Below are 22,590 nucleotides of genomic sequence, written 5' to 3' on the forward strand. Positions count from 1 at the left end.
TTATCCATAATTTTTTGATGTTAATAGATGCCATATTTGATGCCTTTCCCCACTGGTATTTAAAGCAAAGGTTGCTTATCTTTATGCTATTTGTTGTTTGTGCTGGTGGGCCACCAAAATATTCAGATGTAATGGTCCCTACACAGGAAATGCGTTGAGTCTGGCACAAAAGCTAAAGAAGAAGAAGAAGAAGGAAGTTGCGAGTCAAATTTGAAAGAGCAAGCAATAGATGCTAAAATACATTGCATTTGTTCTGATTAAAGGTTCAGAGTCAGAATCACAATCAACTTTATTGACCAAGTGTGCCTATACACACAAGGAATTTGATTCCGGTTCACAGCAGCTACTAGCGCTTGCAGAAATCACTCACACAAAGTAAAGAAAACAAAATAAAGACAAAATGAAGAAATAAATGGAACAACGAACAGGACACTGGAGGCAAGCATGTATGCTCAACAGCATGTCGCTACTATATAGAGTTTTGTTATGGTTGAATAATAAACGACCTATGCCCATATATTATACCATATTGCTTATACACTCTATTGCCCACACACTATACCATACACCAATGCTACAACTCCACACCTGTCATGGCCATAAACAATACTATATACTAACACTATATTACACTATATCATCTAATTTATCAGATGTCTCATCTTGTATCATCTCATCATCAGCCGCTTCTCCAGGGTTGGGTCGTGGTGGCAGCAAGCTAAGTAGGGCACTCCAGATGTCCCTCTCCCCAGCAACACCAACCAACTCCTCCTGGTGGATCTCAAGATGTTCCCAGGCCAGACTGGACATGTAATCCCTCCAGTGAGTTCTGGGTCCACGCCGGGATCTCCTTCCAGTTGGACGTGCCCAGAAAACCTCCAAAGGAAGGCGCCCAGGAGGCATCCTAATCAGATGCCCGAACCACCTCAACTTGCTCCTTTCGACACGAAGGAGCAGCAGCTCTACTCCGAGCTCTCTCTGGCTGTCCAAGCTCCTCACCCGATCTCTAAGGCTGAGCCTAGACACCCTATGAAGGAAACTTAGTTCAGCCACTTGTATCCGCGATCTCACCCTTTCGGTCACTACCCAAAGCTCATGACCACAAGTGAGGGTTGGAACGAAGATTGACTGGTAAATTGAGAGCTTTGCCTTCTGGCTCAGCTCCCTCTTCACCACAACGGCCTGGTACAGTGTCCGCATTACTGCTGATGCTGCACCAATCTGCTTGTCAATTTCTCACTCTCTCCTACCCTCACTTGTGAACAAGACCCCGAGATACTTGAAGTCCATCACCTGAGGCAACAACTCGGAGGGGGCAATCCACCATTTTCCGGCAGAGAACCATGGCCTCAGGCTTGGAGGTGCTGACTCCCAGCCATTTCATCCCAGCCATTTCACACTCAGCTGCAAACCAACCCAGTGCATGCTGGAGGTCGCGTTCTGATGAAGCCAATGGAACCACATCATCTGCAAAGAGCAGAGAGGCAATTCGGAGGTTCCCAAAATGGACACACTCCTCACCTTGGCTGCGCCTTGAGATCCTGTCCATGAATATCACAAACAGAATCGGAGACAAGGGACAACCTTGGCGGAGACCGACACCCACCGAAAACATGTTTGACTTTGTGCCCAGAATGTGGACACAGCTCTCTTTGGTTATACAAGGACCGGATGGCTTGTAGCAACTGCCCCGGTACCCCATATTTCTGCAGTACCTCCCACACTTCTCTAAGTCCCGAGAACACATGTGGCTGTACAGCTACATGTGTAGCAGATGTATACACTATATATTCACCTACCATCCACTTCACAACTACATACTATATTATATACCTATGTTTCAACCACAACAATAGCAGCAATAATTGTAACCAGTACAGGGATTCATATATTGTTAGATATTACCATGTCGGATGACATTTTTGACAAGTCCTCTTTCTCCAAGTATGCACACTACCACTCGATTATCTCGCTGGTGTTACAAAAATATCTGCAACCATTAAAAATTGTGACCGGCACCTGAATGCTTCCTGTGTGTTTAGGATCACGACCATTTGAAATGAAATGATGGGATTTGAAAGTATGAAAAGTGTGGAAGGAATTAAGGATAGCCACTTTAAAGGAAACCTCCTCTGATGTTGTAGTACATGTGCAGTCAGTACTGGCGGGTAATGTAGTGGATTGAAGTAATAGAATCCTCACTGTGTACTTCAATGATGGAGAAATCAGTGTTCAGTCTTTCCCACAGTGCCTACATGTACCAGAATGCATTGCTGCGCACTGGCTTCTGTATTGTCATCTATAAAGTCTTCTGTTCTAATGTTAGCTGAGTAAACAATGATGTATTTTTTAACAGCATCTTTAATTTAGATTGAGTTTCTAATCTCCGCTCTGTCTTGTCTGTTTTTCTGTCCAAAAAAGAAAAGAAAAGAAAAAAAGAAGCTGTTTGTCTGCCGGCTCAGAAATACAGAAACAATCTGGAGCAACTGCAGGTGTATTTCACATGCCATCCTTGTTAGAGATACAAAAAGATATGGTTGAAAACTGCTGAATTTTTCCTTTAAAATACTGACAAACATAGCGGCTGCCATACAGATGTGTTTTCTTTCATCTCTGTACCTCACCATTATGTCCCACTGTTCACTTACACCCAGGAGAGCCTACAACCTTCTTTCTGATGTGCATATGACAGCTGAAGGTTATTCAGATGGAAGCCACATTTCTAAGGCTTTATTTGCTGACAGCTTTGATTCCGACATCAACACACGGAGAGGTGTGCGGATGAGAATGTGGCTGTAATGTGGGGCGCTAACAGTGGATCACAGCTTGAATGACAATATGGACACAGCCTGTTACGATTCCTGTGGTTTGTTTTATTTACTTTATATTTCCTATGGAGAGAAATGCCCCAAGCAGATGACCCTTGATAGAACTTTAGTAACAATGTAACAGTAATGTAGTAACAAGGTAACAGTAATGTAGTAATATTGTAGTAACAATGTAACAATAATGTAGTAATATTGTAGTAACAATGTAACAGTATGAGAGCACAGCCCACTTTCCACTTGTCATAGAACTAATAATAATAATTTTAAGCAGTCGATATTTCCGGAGACATCCTCACACAAGGCAGGCTGTAATACCAGGATCTCTGGTGGTTATTGCGACATTGTGGTGTTGGTGGTTCACGTCTCATTGCAGCATCTGTCCTCTACTTTTCCTTCGACGTGCCTCCGAGTCACTCCAGATGCGTATTGATGATGAGTAGAGAGAGGGGACCTGGCCTACTGTTAAGGACTGATGGATAGCCCTTGAAAGAGGACATCACATTTACATGATGAATGAGATACAGGAGTGTTTGAGAGAGACACACAAAGCCCCCTCCTGCACAATGCAATGGGACCAAAATTTATGGTATCTAGTTAGCCGTCCTCATTTTTCATCCTATGATTTTGGCCGTATTTCATATTGCCCACTTCCATGCTCAGAGAGATGGAAAACTGGTAAGGCAGAGTGCTTGTATATATAAGGTGCTAATTTCAGTGTGACGTGGAAAATGTATATTACCATGATGAAATTACCTGACAAAAACTATCTCACAAATCCTACTTAAAAGACAGTATCTTACAAATAAACAGGGAAAAGGAGATATTTTACAGTTTTTTGCCTTTCTGTGTGTGTGTGTGTGTGTGTGTGTGTGTTGTTGCTGGAAAAAAAATAGACAAAAATCTATCACAGAACTGACACTGAAGGATTACAGTGATTCGGGTTACAAGAATTTCAGTCTGACTCACACTTCCATTTCACTCTGTCCTTGTTTACACATTATGCATGTGTGTGTGTGTGTGTGTGTGTGTCCACGTGCATAATGCGTAAACAAGGACAGAGTGAAATGGAAGTGTGAGTCAGACTGAAATTCTTGTAATCGAAATCACTGTAGTCCTTCAATGCCAGTTCTGTGGTAGATTTTTGTCTATTATTTTTTCAGCAAGGACAACAACAACACACACACACGCACACACACAGCAAGCTAGGATCAAGAAATCTGTGATACAAATCTTAATTATCATGGTTTTTATCATTCTCATATTTTTGTCATAGTAATTGTCTAGTAAAAATGTGGTATTGTGACAGTCTTAATTCAAAACATTTACAGAAGTCAAACGGCCTCGGGACACCAGAAGTTCAGAGGTTTATGTTGTGGTTTGATGAACGATGCGGTCGTATCCGCTACATGAACACAGCTGTGTGCCGTGTCTTCGTTCAGACCGAGGCTACTGCGACTGCGGCATGTGCGAGTGTGATGACGGCTGGTTTGGAGACGGCTGCCAGTTCAAGGAGGACTGTACCCTGTCCAGCAGGAAGAGCAAAGAGCTGTGCAGGAACCCACAGGGGGTGGTCTGCTCTAACGCAGGTACCGGCACCAGACACACACACACACACACACACACACACAATGTATCATTAAACTCAGAGCATGCACACAGATGATTGCAAGTATAAACATCTTAACACTGATGCGCACACACACACACACACACACACTCATGCACGTTTCCAGGAAGTTGAATCAGTTCATCTGGACATAACGTTTAGCGGGAGATACGTTTCATCACTCATCTAAGTGACCTCTTCAGTCTCAGCTGACTGCAGGTATCCCCACCCTTATACACAATACAGCGGCATAACGACCGAACCCAACGATGTTTCATATGCAAAGTGCCGTGACTATTAACTAACGTTACAATGGCCATGTGAACTATTCAGAGAGGACTGGGGAATAATTGCAATCACAGCATTGTAAGATGGTGACAGATGTACTCTTACCGCCCCCCCCCGGTTCAGTGATGGTCGTTCCCTCTTCACATAGATGGCCTCTTTGATTCCCCATTCAAACCAGCGTTCCTCCCTATCAAGGGTGTGCACATCCTCATCCTTGAAGAGTGGCCACTGGCCTATAGATGGGTGTAGACTGTGGAGTCCTGGCCTGACGTGTGTTGCTCTTGTGTTGGGCCATCCTCTTGGCCAGCATCTGTTTAAGTTCCCCAATGTACAAGTCACGGCAAGCCTCCTGGCACTTAACGGCGTACACTATCTTGCTCTGTCTGTGCTGGAGCACCCGATCCTTGGGCGCACCAACTTCTGGCGTAGCTTGTTTTGGGTTTTGAAAGCAACTGAGATGCAGTGTTAGGAAAATACGCATCTCAACTGTTCTGACACTCCCGCCACATACGGAATCACCACTGGTTTACACTTAAGACAGCTGTTGTCCCTCTCCTCTCTTCGATTGGCTGGTGTTCTGTTTGGGCATCTTCCTGACTTTGCCAAATGCCCAGTAAGGATAACCACACTTAACAGGGACTCCCCTTCCCCAGCAGCTGTGTCGGTGGGGACGTTGTCAGCTTGGTGGTACAGCGTCCTGATGACTCCTAGTTTGTGCTCCAGTGGATGATGAGAGTCAAACTTTAAGAGCTGATCATATGTGTTGGTTTACACCAACAATCAAATGTCTCCCATCAGCAATTGCAATTTCACAGTCTAAGAAGGCTAACCTGTCATTTTTCACATCCTCCCTGGTGAACTTGATGTGGTTATCCACAGAGTTAATGTGGTCGGTGAAATGTGGTACATCCTGAGATTTAATTTTAACCCAGGTGTCGTCCACAAATATGAACCAGGGTCTAGGTGGTGTCCTTGGAGTGGACATAAGAGCCCTCTTTTCCACTTCCTCTTACACAAGTTGGCCACTACAGGTGAGCCATACTTGGTCAGTGTTAAGGGTGGTCCTATTGCTAAAGGTGGGGTCGTTTTGTAGTTTCATACGGACTACCTCCACTGCTTCATCACAAAAGCCATCGTGTTCTGAATGTGATGTTCATTACTGCCTACGACTATCAATACTGCCAGTAACTACTGATAATTCAATTCAGACTTTCATCTCACCTGCCAAAACGTCCCAGCAGTCTCTGTGTTGTGTAATTGTCTTTGTTGACACAAGTGGTTAAAGCGGTGGCAGACCGAGGACGCATATGGTGAGAGGACGTCTGACTTAAGACTGTTTTTCCGAACACTGAAAGCCCCTTACCCACCGTGGCTTAACCTCACTGCTGGCCTGCAGCAAAATGGAAGATAGTGTTTGTTTTTGTGTGTTAAGATGTGTGTGTCTGCAAGTGTGTGTGTGTGTGTGTGTCTGCATGTGATTTAGTTAGTGCATGTATGCTGCCTGCTCCAGTAAGTATGAATGCAAATTTATTCACAGCATGTATTTCTAGCCTTCTGGCTCTAAAGCGTATCATTTGTAAAGTCTGTGCACACACACATGCACACACACACACACACATACACGCACACACACACACACACACACACACATACACAAACGACCCCTCCACTTGTTTACTGGTTCTGAACCATTGACTGTCACACTGGCGCTGAGACAAAACATCTCCCAATGCATATCCTCAAACCAGCAGGGTTCTTAAGTGTAGTGAGCCCACACATACACACAAACACACACACACACACACTCAAAATTAACCGAAAGCTTGAGTTCTTCCAGGACGTCCACGTTAATTGTGATGGGGTTTGTGTGCTTGTCAGGCTCTTGTCACTGCGGCAGCTGTATGTGTGATGACCGGGCTGGCAGAGGTCTGGTGACCGGACGCTACTGTGAATGTAACGACAACGAGTGTCTGGACGAGGACACCGGGGAGTGGTGTGGAGGTAAAGCCTTGCAGCCTCTTTCTCTCTCTCTCTGTCTGTCTGTGACTCTCCCTCTCCCTGTCTGTCTGTCTGTCTCTCTCTGTCTTTCTCTGTCTGTCTGACTCTCCCTCTGTGTCTGTTTGCCTGTCTCTCTCTGTCTTTCTCTGTCTGTCTGACTCTCCCTCTGTCTGTCTGTCTTTCTGTCTGTCTCTCTCTCTGAGACCCCACAGTTGAACATATGGCACTTCAGTGGTATATACATGTATATCCTCCACTTTGTCTTGTTTGACAGATTAAACAAATGCCTTGCATTGAACACCATCATTCTGCAACATATTTTTGACACCAACCCATTATTATTCCTTCACATTTAAACATAATTAAAGCTACAATCCTAAAGACTTACTTGCAAACGTTCTATTTGATATTCTTTATTGTTGGGATATTTAAAATTATAGATAATCCACAAAACTCCAAATCCTGCAGACTTGTAGTGTTTGATGTGAATGGGTGGTGTCTGGTAGGACTTTAACAAAGGAGTAAGGTCTGCACACTGAAATGCTCCCCAAAACTAAATTATTCAGCAAGGTTTTGATCGAACAGATCTTCTTCAGGCCTTGATTGATCAAAACGTTGCCGAATAAATTAGTTTTTGGATGGGGGTCCAGGTGGCGTAGTGGTCTATTCCGTTGCCCACCAATACAGGGATACCGGTTCGAATCCCCGTGTTACCCCTGGCTTGGTCAGGTCTCCCTACAGACACAAGTGGCCGTGTCTTCGGGTGGGAAGCTGGATGTGGTTATGTGTCCTGGTCGCTGCACTAGCGCCTCCTCTGGTTGGTCAGGGCGCTTGTTCGGGGGAAAGGGGGATCTGGGGGGAAGTAGTATGATCCTCCCACGCGCTACGTCCCCTGATGAAACTCCTCACTGTCAGGTGAAGGCTGACCCGGTATTATGCCAAAGCATGTAATACACCCGCCGGTCCAACGTGTCAGTGTCATGGTTTGCCACGCTCAGGCGTGAAAAGTACATGTGTGTATGAAGCTGCAGTGCCAGCAGGGGGCGATGATTAAGAGGTGAAGGCAGGTTAGGGGTTGGGTTAGGGTTAGGGGAGAGATTTTGGAAAATGCTGTATGCTTCTTTTCCTCTGTGTGGAGTTGCTGGCATTGAGTTAATCATCGCCCCCTGCTGGCACTGCAACGTCATACACGCGTGTACTTTGCATGCCTGAGCAAGGCAAACCATGACACTGACATGTTGGACCGGCGGGTGTATTACATGCTTTGGCGTGATACTGGGCTGGGTGAAAAGAAGCGGCTGGTGACTCCACATGTATCAGAGGAGGCATGTGATAGTCTGCAGCCCTCCCTGGATTGGCAGAGGGGTGGAGCAGCGACCGGAATGGCTTGGAAGAGTGGGGTAATTGGCTGGATGTAATTGGGGAGAAAAAAAGGGGGGGGGCTTTTTGGGAGCATTTCAGTGTGCAGATCTTACTCCTTTGTTCTAGTTTTGCTATATTTGTCAATGTCTTATGGATGTGTGCATACTTGGTTCCTCGTCTGGTAGGACTTTACCAGGAAAAATGACAGGATGCATAGTGTTTTCCATCTTCATCATAGCAGCCAGATGAGGAAGAAGAAGGTAGGTAGTGTTGAGTCTGAAGAAGAAGTGAAGTTGTCGTGTCTAGTCAGCAGATATGACAGAACAAGCTGGTAGAAGACCGACACCAACAGATAGTACAACATCTATAAGTAAAACTCAGGTTCAACCAGGTTTTATGTTTTGACACAACAGCCCTGCTGACTATCAGTCATTTGGAGTGAAGCTCAGACAACACTCACCTCACCACCACCTACATAGGACACATTTTAAGGAAACAAACATGGGAGTCTTTAATGACAAAGGAGACAAATCTATATTGGACCAGAGGAAAGTATTGCTTGAGACGGGTAACTACTGGGAGACATGCTTGCCATGGTAGCATGAGCCTGGCTAAATCCTCATCCCTGATAATGGCCCTCTGCTGCATGGATGCCATTTTGGAATTTATTTCCAACAGCAAATGGGTGATGGGGAAATGAAAATTTTTCCCCCCTTTTTCTCCCCAATTGTATCTATCTAATTACCCCTCTCTTCCGAGCCATCCTGGTTGCTGCTCTACCCCCTCTGCCAATCCAGGGAGGGCTGCAGACTACCAGGCCTCCTCCGATACATGTGGAGTCGCCAGCCGCTTCTTTTCACCTGACAGTGAGGAGTTTCGCCAGGGGGACGTAGCATGTGGGGGGGCTCACACTATTCCCCCCGAACAGGCGCCCCGACCGACCAGAGGGGGCACTAGTGCAGTGAACAGGACATATACCCACATCAGCCTATTGTGTCTGTTGGGACGCCCGACCAAGCCGGAGGTAACACGGGGATTTGAACCGGTGATCCCTGTGTTGGTAGGCCACAGAATAGACCGATATGCCACCTGGACACACGGAGAAATGAAATGTTAACTATCCTGAAAAAAGAAACGGGCTGGACTGGATACAGCTCAACATAATCCGTATCAACTGCAATTTAAATGAATCTTCCTACAACCGCAGCTATGACACATCTACATAGGAGACAGTAAATTAAATTCAAGCCGAGCTCATTAGGATAGCAGCTTTTAGTATAAACAGGTCAAAGTTCTGCGTTGGCATATCCTGTCGGATTGATATAAGTGACATACAGCGTTTACTTCTGGATTTACTAAGACGCTCAAACAAGTAATGCAAACCTAAAAAAAGTGCTCGGATCAACTATTGCCAGTTTTGCAAGCTGGTTAATACCAGCCAGCACTTACATGAGCAATATTGCAAATCTGCCACAATTAGCCTATTAGAAAACCTGGAGATCTGAACGCCAAACTTTTTTAAAACGCAAAAGAAAAACTTTTCCGTTTTTAGCAAGACCATTGTCGTGTAAACGCGGCCTTAACAGGGTAAACTGCACGAAACAGTCATACTTTCCTTCGTGTTTGTCTTTCTGTGGCCAATATAGAAGCATCAGCCATGTTTGTGCCTAAAATGAAGCTGTTAAATCCTGCACACAGTTCAAGGTGAAATTACAGGGTTTGCCCTCAGTGCAATTAAGATTATTTGCATAATCCCTTCCTTCAGTTTTGCATCGTCCGCCAGACATGCCTAAGAATACTTGTTAATTGGGTTAAAAGTATGAATTGTTAGTGGTCCTATGTCCAGCACAATTTACACACATCAATCCACAATGCACAGTGTTAGTAAGTGAGATTGGTCTGTTTTTACTCATGACACCGCCAGCTTTTAGTGAATCTGCCGAGCGTCTTGCTTTTTCGTTGGTAGGGCTGTAAATAAGAGCTCTGAAATAATCCTTCATAATTCGACACGAGCTGTCGTGGCGAGAAAAACACAAAGAAAACACGTATAAAAACTATTGGAAGTCATTTGTAGATTGGACTGTTGTCTTTTTTCACTCCTGTTTCCCTGCAGCCTCTGCAGCCCCTTCTGTCCACCCTAATTATCATCTCTGTCTCTTTATTGTGGAAAACTACACATCATGCTCTTTTCCTGTTTGGCCTTTGTGAAGAATTAACCCAATGCTACTTGTTATAATTGATATCAGGATTAAGTACTTTTGAAAGGTTTTTCTTCCAATTTTGAACACTGACGTAAACTTTTGATTTGAATAAAACATTCAGACCAAAAAAAGAAGACATGAGATAAGGAGGGGAAGAACAGACAACTGTCCTATAAGAGAGACTGTACTGTATTGATCGGCGTGCATTCAGGCACCTGGGCTTGGCTGCATCTGTTCATGAACATATATTAAAATCGTGTGACAATACTGTAAGAGATTTCTGCCTCGTTTCTCATTTCTGTCGGCGTGGAATTCAATAATTGCCACGACAGCGTCCCTACAGACACAATTGGCCGTGTCTGCGGGTAGGAAGTTGGGTGTGGGTATGTGTCCTGGGCACTGCACAAGCGTCTCCTCTGGTTGGTCGGGGCGCCTGTTGGGGGGGGGAGGGTGAACTGGGGGGAATAGCGTAATCCTTCTATGTGCTACGTCTCCCTGGTGAAACTCTTCACTATCAGGTGAAAAGAGGCGGCTGGTGACTCCATATGTATCGGAGGAGGCATGTCATAGTCTGCAGCCCCCCCCCCCCCCCAGATCAGCAGAGGGGTTGGAGCCGAGACCGGTACGGCTTGGAAGAGTGGGGTAATTGGCCGGATACAATTGGGGAGAAAAAAAAAAGGGGGGGGGGATCCAAAAAAAATGAATGGTGCTGTTGTGTCCCCTATGGAAAGACTAAAGAGAGCATCAGTGCAATGAATATGAAATTTAAACCTTTAATGAAACCTTATTGCTTTATGTTCTTCAAATCAGAGAAAGGGTTCAGGTTCTGGTCCCAGTGCAGCATTATGTTGGACTGATTCAAAAACACTGAAACAGCCTCATAGTAAATCATTCAGCACGGGCAACACTTCTCTTCCTCCTTCTAAAACAAGTCTATTTGAATGTGTTTTGTAAAGGAACACCACGCAGAGCGAGGTGACCGCTCCGGTTGACTGGCGGTTTGTTTTATTTCCTGTCTTCCAGGCCACGGTCAGTGTTACTGTGGGAACTGTTACTGTGCCGCCGGTTGGCATGGAGACAAATGTGAATTCCAGTGTGACATCAGCCCATGGGAGAGCAAGAGGAGATGCACATCTCCAGATGGCAAGATCTGCAGCAACAGAGGTGTGTGTGTGTGTGTGTGTGTGTGTGTGTGTGTGTGTGTGTGTGTGTGCGTCCTCAGTCCTGAGAGTTATACTCAATGTGATTTAGGTGGAAATTGATAGAGATAGAGCTAATTTTTTGAATATGTGATCTTTCATCAAAGCAACTAATTGTGAGCTCTCACTGAGGAAATATTGGTTGTGTTTTAGAATGACTAGCTGTGAATAGTGATTATAAATGATTAATGAAAATAATAACTGTCTTATTAATACATCTTGGAATATTTAATTTAGTCTCTTTCTCTATTTATTTATTTTATCTAAACGTATCCTCTCCCTGATCTGATCACACCAGACTAGAATGGACCAACAGATCGGTCCTGAAGTGAACCACTCAGGACTAAAATAAAGTTAAGCTGCAGCTTCAGAAATTCTCTAAATTCTAATTTCATTTAGTTTTAAGGGGTTCTTATGTTTTTCTTGTAATGCTATTATTAACAGTGTGTTGTAAGAGCTAATAAGTACTGTACGACTTATTTCATCACTATTTAGCTGCTCATTAGAACGTGTGGTTGTGAAGTTTATTTTGCTTGGTAAAATGGTCGTACATAATCATTTGTCTTTACAGAGGTGCTGCCAGGGGGAAGGATGGCTTTCCAAAGAAAAGTGTTTGAATAAACTGATGAGAAAACCACATTTCAGCTGACCTGAGAGTTGCAGAGGAGAAAGAGCCACGTCTGGCATGACTCCCAAACTATTACAGCTACTTAAGGAAGGAGGAAAGAGCGAGTGAGGTAGAAGAAAGAAGCAGAAAGAGAGAGAGAGAGAAAGAGAGAGAGTACTGGATGCGATGGTCTGGCAGACAGAGAAGTCTCGCTGAAATTCTCCCCGGAGGTTTCAGAAAAGCTCTCCAAAATTAATTAGTGTCGAGCCGCTGAGGGGCGTCTAAGTGGTACATGGTCTGAGCTCCATTGCCGAGCCTGGCTTCACATTTGACACAGTGTGAACGGCTGCCAAACGCCTTTCATAGCACCCGTTTTATTCTTCCCAGCGATGGAGAGAAAAGTAAGTGTGCTCCTTGGAGGTACCAGCGAAGAATACATGGAAAACCTGATGGCAGAATAATAATAATTAAAAAAAACTGTCAAAAGTTATTAGTTGTTTTGTTTTAAATGTCAGTTTTCTTTTATAGTTTGATCACATTTGTTCAGCTGAGAACATCTACTGTTGACACTTTACTGTCAAACTTATTAAATTGCGACATCAAACCTAATCCCTTGATGTTAGTCAGACCAAAGTCAGTAATTTGATTTAAGTTTTCATGTCTATAAAAATTGAACACGGCATTATAAAACATCCAGCAACAATTTTTAATTGTAAATGAATGATATTGTTTTAGTATACCTTTTCTCCATCACTGTTCTCAGTTGTGTTCTCAATAGGCTGGAGGGTGTGCTGCAAATATCAGGGCATCACACTGCTCAGCCTTCCTGGGAAAGTCTACTCTAGGGTGCTGGAAAGGAGGCTCTGACCGACTGTCGAATCTAGGATCCAGGGGTAACAATGTGGATTCTGTCCTGGCCGTGGAACAACGGACCAACTCTTTACCCTTGCAGAAGTGCTGAGGGGGGCATGGGAGTTTGACCAGCCAGTCTAAATGTGTTTTGTGGACTTGGAGAAGGCTTATGACTGTGTACCCCAGGGCACTCGGTTGGGGTACTGCGGGAGCATGGGGTACCGGGGCAGTTGCTACAAGCCATTTGGTCCTTCTACAGCCAAAGTGAGAGCTGTGCCCGTATTCTCGGCACAAATTCAAATACGTTTTTGGTGGGTGTCGGACTCGGCGGAGTGAGGAGGTGAGGAGTGTGTCCATTTTGGGAACCTCAGAATTGCATCTCTGCTCTTCACAGATGTTGTGGTTTTGTTGGCTTCATTAGAACGTGACCTTCAGCATGCACTGGGGTGGTTTGCAGCTGAGTGTGAAATAGCCGGGATGAAAGTCAGCATCTCCAAGTCTGAGGCCATGGTTCTCTACCGGAAAATGGTGGATTGCTCCCTCCGGGTTGGGGATGAGTTCCTCAAGTGAAGAACTTCAAGTATCTCGGGGTCTTGTTCACGAGTGAGAGTAGGATGGAGTGGGGAGATTGACAGGCAGATTGGTGCAACATCAAGAGTAATACGGACGTTGTACCGGAACCGTTGTGGTGAAGAGGAGGCTGAGACAGAAGGCAAAGCTCTCAATTTACCAGTCAATCTTCATTCCAACCCTCACTTACGGTCATGAGCTTTGGGTAGTGACCGAAAGGGTGAGATCGAGGATACAAGTGGCTGAACTGAGTTTCCTTTGTAGGGTGTCTGGGCTCAGCCTTAGAGATCGGGTGAGGAGTTTGGATAGCCAGAGAGAGCTAAGAGTAGAGCTGCTGCTCCTTCGCGTCGAAAGGAGCCAGTTGAGGTGGTTCGGGCATCTGATTAGGATGCCTCCTAGGCACCTTCCTTTGGAGGTTTTCTGGGCACGTCCAACTGGGAGGAGACCCCAGGGTAGACTCAGAACTCATTGGAGGGACTACATGTCCAGTCTGGCTTGGGAGTGCCTTGGGGTCCCCCAGGAGGAGCTGGAGGGTGTTGCTGGGGAGAGGGACATCTGGAGTGCCCTACTTAGCTTGCTGCCACCATGACCCGACCCTGCAGAAGCGACTGATGGTGAGATGATACGAGATGAGACACCAGATAAATTAGATGATATAGTGTAATATAGTGGCAGTGGCTCACGAGGTAGAGCAGGTTGGGTGGTAACTGGAAGGTTGCCAGTTCGATCCTTGGTTCCTCCTGAAAAAGCATGGAGGTGTCCCTGAGCAAGGCACCTAACTCCTAACTGCCCCCAATGAGCTGGTTGTTTCCTTGAATGGTTGACACCGCCATCGCCGTATGAGAGTGTGTGTGTGCGTGTGTGTGTATGTGTAAATATGTGAGTCATTGTAAAACACGTTGAAAAAAAATTGCAGTATAAATGCAGTCCATTTATAATTTTGGTCCAGCATTAAAGGCTCCAGTTGATGAGTTTGGACAGTAGAGGGGGATCAGGGCCGCTGACTCCACTAAAAGGAAGATGTTTCATCACCCTGTGTAGACATTTTGAGGTGTCTGACACGTTTATTTTAGCTTCTCTTCTATTATCTTCCATCTCGCGTTCACCTTCTGAGATGAAGCGTTATATGATTTGACTGACAGCGTTTGGTTAAACGACTCCCTGTCATTTCGGCATCCTCACAACCCCCACGCTGTCTCTCAGGTTCACTTTGCCCCTTTATTCCTGCTAATAATACACTCCAAACTGGCACACTGTCAAGTCTGTAGCTAGCACATTATGCTCCTGGCTAATTGTGTGTTGCTATAAAAGATTTCCTGATAAAAACAGTTTTGCTCAGAGACAATGCGGCTGCAAGTCATGAGGTGCATGGAGAAGGAATGTCCTGTCTCGTAGAGAGAGAGAGAGAGAGAGAGAGAGAGAGAGAGAGAGAGAGAGAGAGAGAGAGAGAGAGGGGGGGGGGGGTTCTCTTTTCATGAAAGATGGAAAATAAAAAGAATGCTGAATAGATTTTTTTCCAGAGGTTTGACTTGGAACACAACGGATGCAAAGCCAATATTTCTTTATGGCGACATCTTTTTATAGACAGTAACCGGTACAGGTGTAGCAGTGTACTTGGAAGGAGCCGGCCGTGACATTGCTGGCACACGGGGAAGAGCGTGGCTGTATAAATCCTGTGCTGTGGGGTTATAAGGTGGGCAGGGGCCAGGGGCCTGTGGGGAGGTGGGGGTGGGGGCAGGGGCCAGGTCTGTCTGCCGCACACCATTCCCAGCTGAGAAGCTTGCCAGCTGTATGAGCTCCCCCAGGGCTCCCCCTGTTCTGTCACCGCTGATAAGAGAAAATAGGATTTCCACTGACTGCCGCTCAGCTGGTTCCCTGGCTTAGATTCTCAATAGAGAGAGAGAGAGAGAGAGAGAGAGAGAGAGAGAGAGAGAGAGAGAGAGAGAGAGAGAGAGAGAGAGAGAGAGAGAGAGAGAGAGAGAGAGAGAGAGAGAGAGAGAGAGAGAGAGAGAGAGAGAGAAATACAGAGACAAATCGAGAAATACATTAAGATAGACACAGAAATAGAGAAACATAAAGAGAAAGTCGGAGATATAGAAAAAGAGAGAGGACGACATAGAGATGAAAGACGGACGTACAGAGAGAGAAATAGAATAGAAAAGATGAGCACAGAGAAGAGAGCGAGCGAGCGAGAGAGAGAGAGAGAGAGAGGTGTTTGGCTGAACAGGGAGTCTGTCTCTCCATCCTCTCGTTGTTTCTCTACTGCCGCCTGTCTCGCTCTACTTCTAATCCTCATACTCAACAGGCCGTGGCACCCCGGCTCTCCTCCACTCCACAAGGCTTTTCCCAACATTTTTCACAGTGATAATGGCTCGGCTTTTGCTTTGTTTGCTTTCACTTGAATCCAAATTACGGAGATTTATTTGTTCTTTGCTCCGTGAGTAACTACTTCTGAAAAGAGGACGGAGCCAAATGCAACCCGACATTCTGCTGATACTTTTCATTGTGTGTGTGTGTGTGTGTGTGTGTGTGTGTGTGTGTGTGTGTGTTAGGGACCTGTGTGTGTGGGGAGTGTACGTGCCATGATGTGGATCCCTCTGGAGAGTGGGGTGACATCCATGGAGTTACCTGTGAATGTGATGAGAGGAGCTGTCACGCCACCTACGACCGATACACCGACGACTTCTGTTCAGGTCAGCCGGCTTCCACAACCCCCCCCCCCCCCCCCCCCCACCACCATGCATAAAACATGAGGACTAACCAGTGGGCTAGCTGCAAGCTACTCTAGCCACCTCCATTACTGTATGCAATGTGCGGATGCGTCCGACTTTGTGTATTTCTGTGTGCTTAATTGAAATATGTATTTTCTTTCAGCATGTTAAGTCTAATAATGAGATTTTTAATGTCCTCACCATTCAAATCAGCTATGACTAAGTCTGCATGATTCATGGGTATTAGTGGATTAGCTGTTGTCTTGAAAACACCAGTGATGGAAAGTATCAAAAGGGACTTTTTTTTTTAGCCTGTACATCTCTCAGGTTTGTAGCTTCAAGCAAACAGAGACTCCAGAAATAAACAAACAAAGCATTACCAGCAGTTGCCCATCTGGTATTAATACTGCAGTGCAACTTCATGGCCAGGAAAGTTAACTTTCAGCAGAACCTCCTAATAAATTTTCAGGGGATGACCTTTTTCCCATTTCCCTGAAGAATTAATGAACAAAATGTGATGGATGTTGCCTGTTTGCACACGATTCATTAAGATCATAATTATTGGGCCAAAAAATATATCTCAAGATCCGATGCATGGACACAGTCATGAGAGCTGTGGACCTCTGCCTGCCAACACCAGCTAGTGTGACAACACAGAGACACATACAATCTCTCCATCTCTCGTTCTCTCTCTGTGTCTGTCTGTCTGTCTGTCTGTCTGTCTCTGTCTCTGTCTCTCTGTCTGTCTCTCTCACTGTCTGTCTGTTTATCTGTCTGTCTGCCTCTCGCTGTCTCTGTCTGTCTGTCTGTCTCTGTCTCTGTCTGTTTCGCTCTCTGTCTGTCTCTCTCACTGTCTGTCTGTTTATCTGTCTGTCTGTCTCTTTCTCTCTCTGTCTCTCTCTATCTCTTTGTCTCTCTCTCTCTCTTTCTGTCTGTCTGTCTCTCCCTCTCTCTCTCTGTTTCTCTATCGCTAATCTCTATCTCTGTCTGTCTGTCTCTCTCTCAGACACTAAATTCTGTTCAGCCGATGTTCTCAGAACACTGAATCTCCCCTCATCTTCTTTTCACCACATCCTCCATCCATCCTTCATATTACCCCGCTCGTCCTTCTCGCTCACCTTCAGTGTTGGGTGGTGTCAGAGAAGATTTCAACGAGTCACTGGTAATAAAACATCCATGATGTAAGCATACATCAGCTTACTCTCTATCCGCAGACCTGTGCCTCACAGACAAGCATCCAAACCAACATCTCCTATCAGCAAAGTGTGGAACAGATGGGCCAGATTCAGTGGGCACCGAGCAATAAAACAGTCTGCAACACACGCACCCATGAACGTGACAACTTTATAACTTTAGCTTCATAACTAAAATCAATAAATAAGAGTAAATTAACTCTTCCGTTCTGGTTAGTGTGTTGTTGCACCACCGTGTTCGCATGGTGATGGCAGGAAAGGCACAGCTGGATATCCATAGTGAACGAGTCATGAATCAGCCCATTAAACTCATTCATTATGTGTAACATGACAACACAGAGACACATACAACATATTGGGAGAAGGATGCTGAATATGGAGCTGCCAGGGAGGAGGAAAAGAGGAAGGCCAAAGAGGAGGTTTATGGATGTGGTGAGGGAGGACATGCAGGTGGCTGGTGTGACAGAGGAAGATGCAGAGGACAGGAAGAGATGGAAACGGATGATCCGCTGTGGCGCCCCCTAACGGGAGCAGCCGAAAGTAGTAGTAGATTATGCATAACATGACATATTGCTACAGAAAACAATATAGAAATTCACATGGCAAAAGTATGACAAAAAAAGTTGGTAATTCATATTTACCAAATAGACAGAGACAGAAAGGCAGAGATACAAATGGAGAAAGATATGTTAAGATAGAGAGAGAGAGAGGGAGAGAGCGAGAGAGAAGGAGGGAGAGAGAACGAGAGAGGGAGAGAGAAATATAGTGACAAACACAGAAACATACAGAAAGACAGAGAGAAACTCCCCACAAAATTTCCTATATCATGTTATCAGGGGAGCTCATGTTTTTCTACATGGAGCCAAACTCCATGTGACAGTAGTTCACACCCTGACCCCAATTTCTGCTCGGTGCTGCGTCCATTACAACACACACACACACACACACACACACACACACACACACACACACACACACACACACACACACACACACACACATTTACAGACAGCTTCATCTCACCCCTCTTCCTCCTCCTCGTCCTCCTCTGGTATGTCTGCAGGTCACGGCCAGTGTAACTGTGGGAGGTGCGACTGTAAAGAGGGCTGGATGGGGAAGAAGTGTGAGCATCCACGGTCCTGCTCGCTGTCTCTGGAGAGCAGTCTGAAGAAGTGTCGCGGGATGTCCAGTTTGTCCTGCTTCGGACGAGGTATCCCAGCATCCTCATCCCCGTTGCCATGGTTACCGCGCCTGGCCTGTAGCTATACCATACAGCATAACAATGTTTTTTGAGCACTTTTTCATTGATACAAATCTGTTAGTCCAGGGGTTCCCAAACATTTTCATCACGTGACCCACATCTGGAGGTTCTTTTTAAACCAGGGACACACCAAATAATTTGTGCAGAAAAATAAGCAATAAATTCCCATTATGTGTCTTGACATTCCTCGTTAAATTATTTCAAAATGTAGTATCGCCCTTCTTTCAGACTTCAGTCATGGCCTAATAATGATCAGTTGAAACAGATGAGGCATGTTAACATTAAATGTCATTTCAGTTATTTTTGGGAATACAATTTAAGTCATTGCATTGTTTACTCAATATGATTGAAAATAGATTTCTTATGTCTTTTTTCATTTAAATTCTTTCTTCAAATAATATGGGTTTATTGTGGACACCACATAACCCACCTGGCTCCCTGCTGCGGCCCACTCGTGGGTCTTGATCAATAGTTTCACACCAGAAACGGGCAGAGCAAACTTTCTTGCAAAATAAGCGGACTGGATGTTTGGTGACCAAAAAGAAATACTGAAACATATTTATACCATCTACTCCTGCTTCATGGCTGACTGCAAACCTTGTTGTATATTTTTTTGTGTGTAGTATTTCATATTTTAGCAGAGCACAGTAGTACAAAATTAGATGATGTGACTCTGCTAAAATGTTAGCTTCCTCCGTTGTGGACTCTCTCTAGCAACTGCACCGTTAGAGCCCAACACAGTCAAAGCTGTTTTACGATGGGCTGTTGTGCAAATGGCCATGTCAAAGTTCACCGGATTTGAAGTCGGCATCAAGACAACTGTGGTCATCGTGAAAAATCCATTGGTATGAACTGAATTCGATTTTGATATACATAATTGATCTCCATAGGGAATGATGCTCTGCATTTAACCCATCCTAGCTGTGTGTAGCTAAGACCAGTGGGCAGCTGCCATGCAGCGCCCAGGGACCAACTCCAATTCGTCTTGCCATGCCTCGGACAAGGGCACAGACAGGAGTATTAACCCTAACATGCATGTCTTGCTGATGGCGGGGGAAACCGGAGCACCCGGAGAAAACCCACCACAGACACAGGGAGAACATACAAACTCCACACAGAGGATGAGCTGGGGTGACCCCAAGGTTGGAAAACCCCGGGGTTCGAACCCGGAACCTTCTTGCTGTGAGGTGACAGCGCTAACCACTGCGCCACCGTGCTGTGCCACCACTAAATTACACATTTACCAATGCTGGTGTGATTGGGACTGTAATCCATTACTGGCGATGGCCTCTGAATTTACCAGGGTGCACAAGCAATGTCTTCAACCAAGTCCTCAGCCAATCACCGCTCCATACGAACTGTGACGTACAGTATACACATTTGAGGGAGTGTGTGTGTGTGTGTGTGTGTGTGTGTGTGCACGCATATTTTTGTGTATTAGTGTATGTGTGTGTACCTATGTGTATAATTATGTGTGCATGTATGTGTGTGTGTGTGTGTGTGTGTGTGTGTGTGTGTGTTACTTCTCTATTTGTGTGACAAAGACTGAAGTAGTATGCCAGTGGGCATCTACTCCTCCATCTCATTCACCAACCTTCAACATCTCTGACAAACCACTTGCAACAGTGGAATCCTTCAAATACCTGGGCAGCTTTCTCTCTGACGACTGCAGCATCGACAGGGAGATGCAAAACCGGATTAAACAAGCGTCATCCTCTTTTGGCAGACTTAGGAGAAGGGTCTTTCAAAACAAAGACCTCAACCTCCACACCAAAATATCTGTCTACTTGGCAGTTGTCATCACGACTCTCCTCTACAGCTGTGAGGCGTGGACCCTGTACAGCCACCACCTCAGGATGCTTGAGGCCTTCCACATCAGATGCCTACAATGCATCCTGAGGATAACCTGGCGTGACCGAGTGCCCCATACTGAAATACTCCGCAAGACCAACTGCATCAGCATGGAGGCTACCGTCACCCAGCACCAACTTCGATGGCTCGGTCACGTCATCAGGATGCCAAAGGAGCGCTTACCGCGTAAAGTGCTGTATGGCCAGCTACATCTTGGCCGCCGCTTGGCAGGGGGCCAGAAAAAACGGTACAAAGACCAGCTGAAGACCATCATAAAGAAGTGCGGCCTGAACCCGAGCCAGCTGGAAGACACTGCCGCCCAACGCTCCATCTGGCGGCAGCTCTGTCAACAAGGGGTGCAAAACCTCGAGAAGGACCGCGGTGATCGACGGACCAGAAGACGTCTGAAGAGACATGAAGCCAGTACCACACCTACACCCCCAGTCAGTGATTTCACCTGTTCTGTCTGTGGCAGACATTGTGGATCGCGGATTGGGCTTTACAGCCATAAGAAGACTCACAAGTGACAGAGGCAGGATTGTCATCATCGGACACGACGGACAACCTAAAGCCAAAGTGTGTGTGTGTGTGTGTGTGTGTGTGTGTGTGTGTGTGTGTGTGTGTGTTACTTCTCTATTTGTGTACAGTATGTAAGTACATTGTGTGCATTTGTGTTCTTCTGGGTGAGTAGAGATGCTGGCATGCCAGCGTAGTTTGTGAGTTGGTGAGTAATGGGCATGGCTGGCCAGCCAAAGTGTGATTCAGGACTGGAGCTGCTCTCTCAGTAACACTAGCTGTGGGTCGATGTGTCTCCAGATTTATTACTGTGCGCTGTATGCTTCATTAACGCTCCTTCTGGAAGGAGGCAGCTTGTTTTGGTGGAGACTCCAGACACTTGACTCGATAGTACAGCATACCATTGGACTTACTAAGCCACACTGGAAACCAGTCCTCATTGTGTGACGGCATCGAGGTTGTCTCCATTCTTGCCAGAGACAGGCTGAGTTCGTTGACAGATGATGCTAACAGAGATATCAGGGAACAGATGGACGGGGACCAAACAACAAGCAACATCCTTGAACATTTGCCACAGAAGCAGTGTGGGCCGCACACTCTGGATGGCGTATAATATCTATTTGCTTTGTTTGCCAGGTGGAATTTGTCTAATAATGATTTTCCCAGACACTTGTAAATCCTGAGCCCTGTGAACAGGGAGTAAGATTTGACAAAGCTTGTTGGATCCATGTCCAAACAAACATGTGCTCCTTTTATTCAACATGGCTCTTACACCCTCTCCTTTGGAATGTGGGTTTTGTCAGAGAGACGTTTTTACAAGTGTTTCATGAGACTAAAAGTAATGAAAACAACAAGGAAACACATTTGATTGTTGACATTTATTAAGAAGTATGTTTGGTCACCTCTCCTGTGAGCTGTGGTTTCTTCAGTTTTACCTTCAGTATATAATATAGGGGCAGATACTGAATGCCATGTGCATTGCTGCAAAGTGTGTCTGGGACCATTTGTTAATGAGACAAATCTACTAGCAGTTCAGCAGATGCACTCTGAGGTGTTATAGAGTGTCTGCAGATGCACTGTCTGAGGTGTTATAGAGTATCTCTGGTCTCTGTGTATCACAGGGGATTCAGCAGCCCTAATCCATCAGCCCTACGACTCTATTAGGCCCATTGTTCAGAGCAGCACTGTTCCTCATTCCTAGAGGCCTTAACATTGTTGTAGGTCTCAGGGGAATACCTTGCATTGTTCCTGCACATCAGGACAAAGGAACTTGCCCGCATCAGAAAAAGGTTTAGAGAAGCCCGCCATGTCCTGCTGACCTCACCGCACTACAACTTGATGTGTCCTTATTGAATATCACTGCTAAATGCCGGATGGTTTGCCAATAATGCATTTGACAGCAGGCTCCATTAGGAGGGGCATAACCTGCTCCGTCTCAAAGCCCCAAGATTTACTATGAGTTAATATAAGGTATTGATTTTCTGCATTGTCTGAGCCGAGGGGACATCTATGGGGACTCTGCAGTTTGGCCACCGCTACTGAGGTCT

The 22,590-nt window shown here is 45.5% G+C and overlaps 1 protein-coding gene across 1 annotated transcript in view; it reads left to right on the forward strand.

Annotated features, from left to right (window-relative positions):
• The window catches only part of itgbl1 (integrin, beta-like 1), an 85,145-nt gene that overhangs the window by 29,966 nt on the left and 32,589 nt on the right, over positions 1-22,590 (forward strand). The window contains exons 3-7 of the mRNA XM_056289648.1: positions 4,268-4,414; positions 6,601-6,723; positions 11,307-11,447; positions 16,064-16,204; positions 18,479-18,625. Of these exons, the coding sequence (XP_056145623.1) occupies positions 4,268-4,414; positions 6,601-6,723; positions 11,307-11,447; positions 16,064-16,204; positions 18,479-18,625 (699 nt within the window). The remainder of the gene's footprint in view (positions 1-4,267; positions 4,415-6,600; positions 6,724-11,306; positions 11,448-16,063; positions 16,205-18,478; positions 18,626-22,590) is intronic.

Source organism: Lampris incognitus, chromosome 11, assembly GCF_029633865.1.
Source record: "Lampris incognitus isolate fLamInc1 chromosome 11, fLamInc1.hap2, whole genome shotgun sequence".
Taxonomy (NCBI): domain Eukaryota; kingdom Metazoa; phylum Chordata; class Actinopteri; order Lampriformes; family Lampridae; genus Lampris; species Lampris incognitus.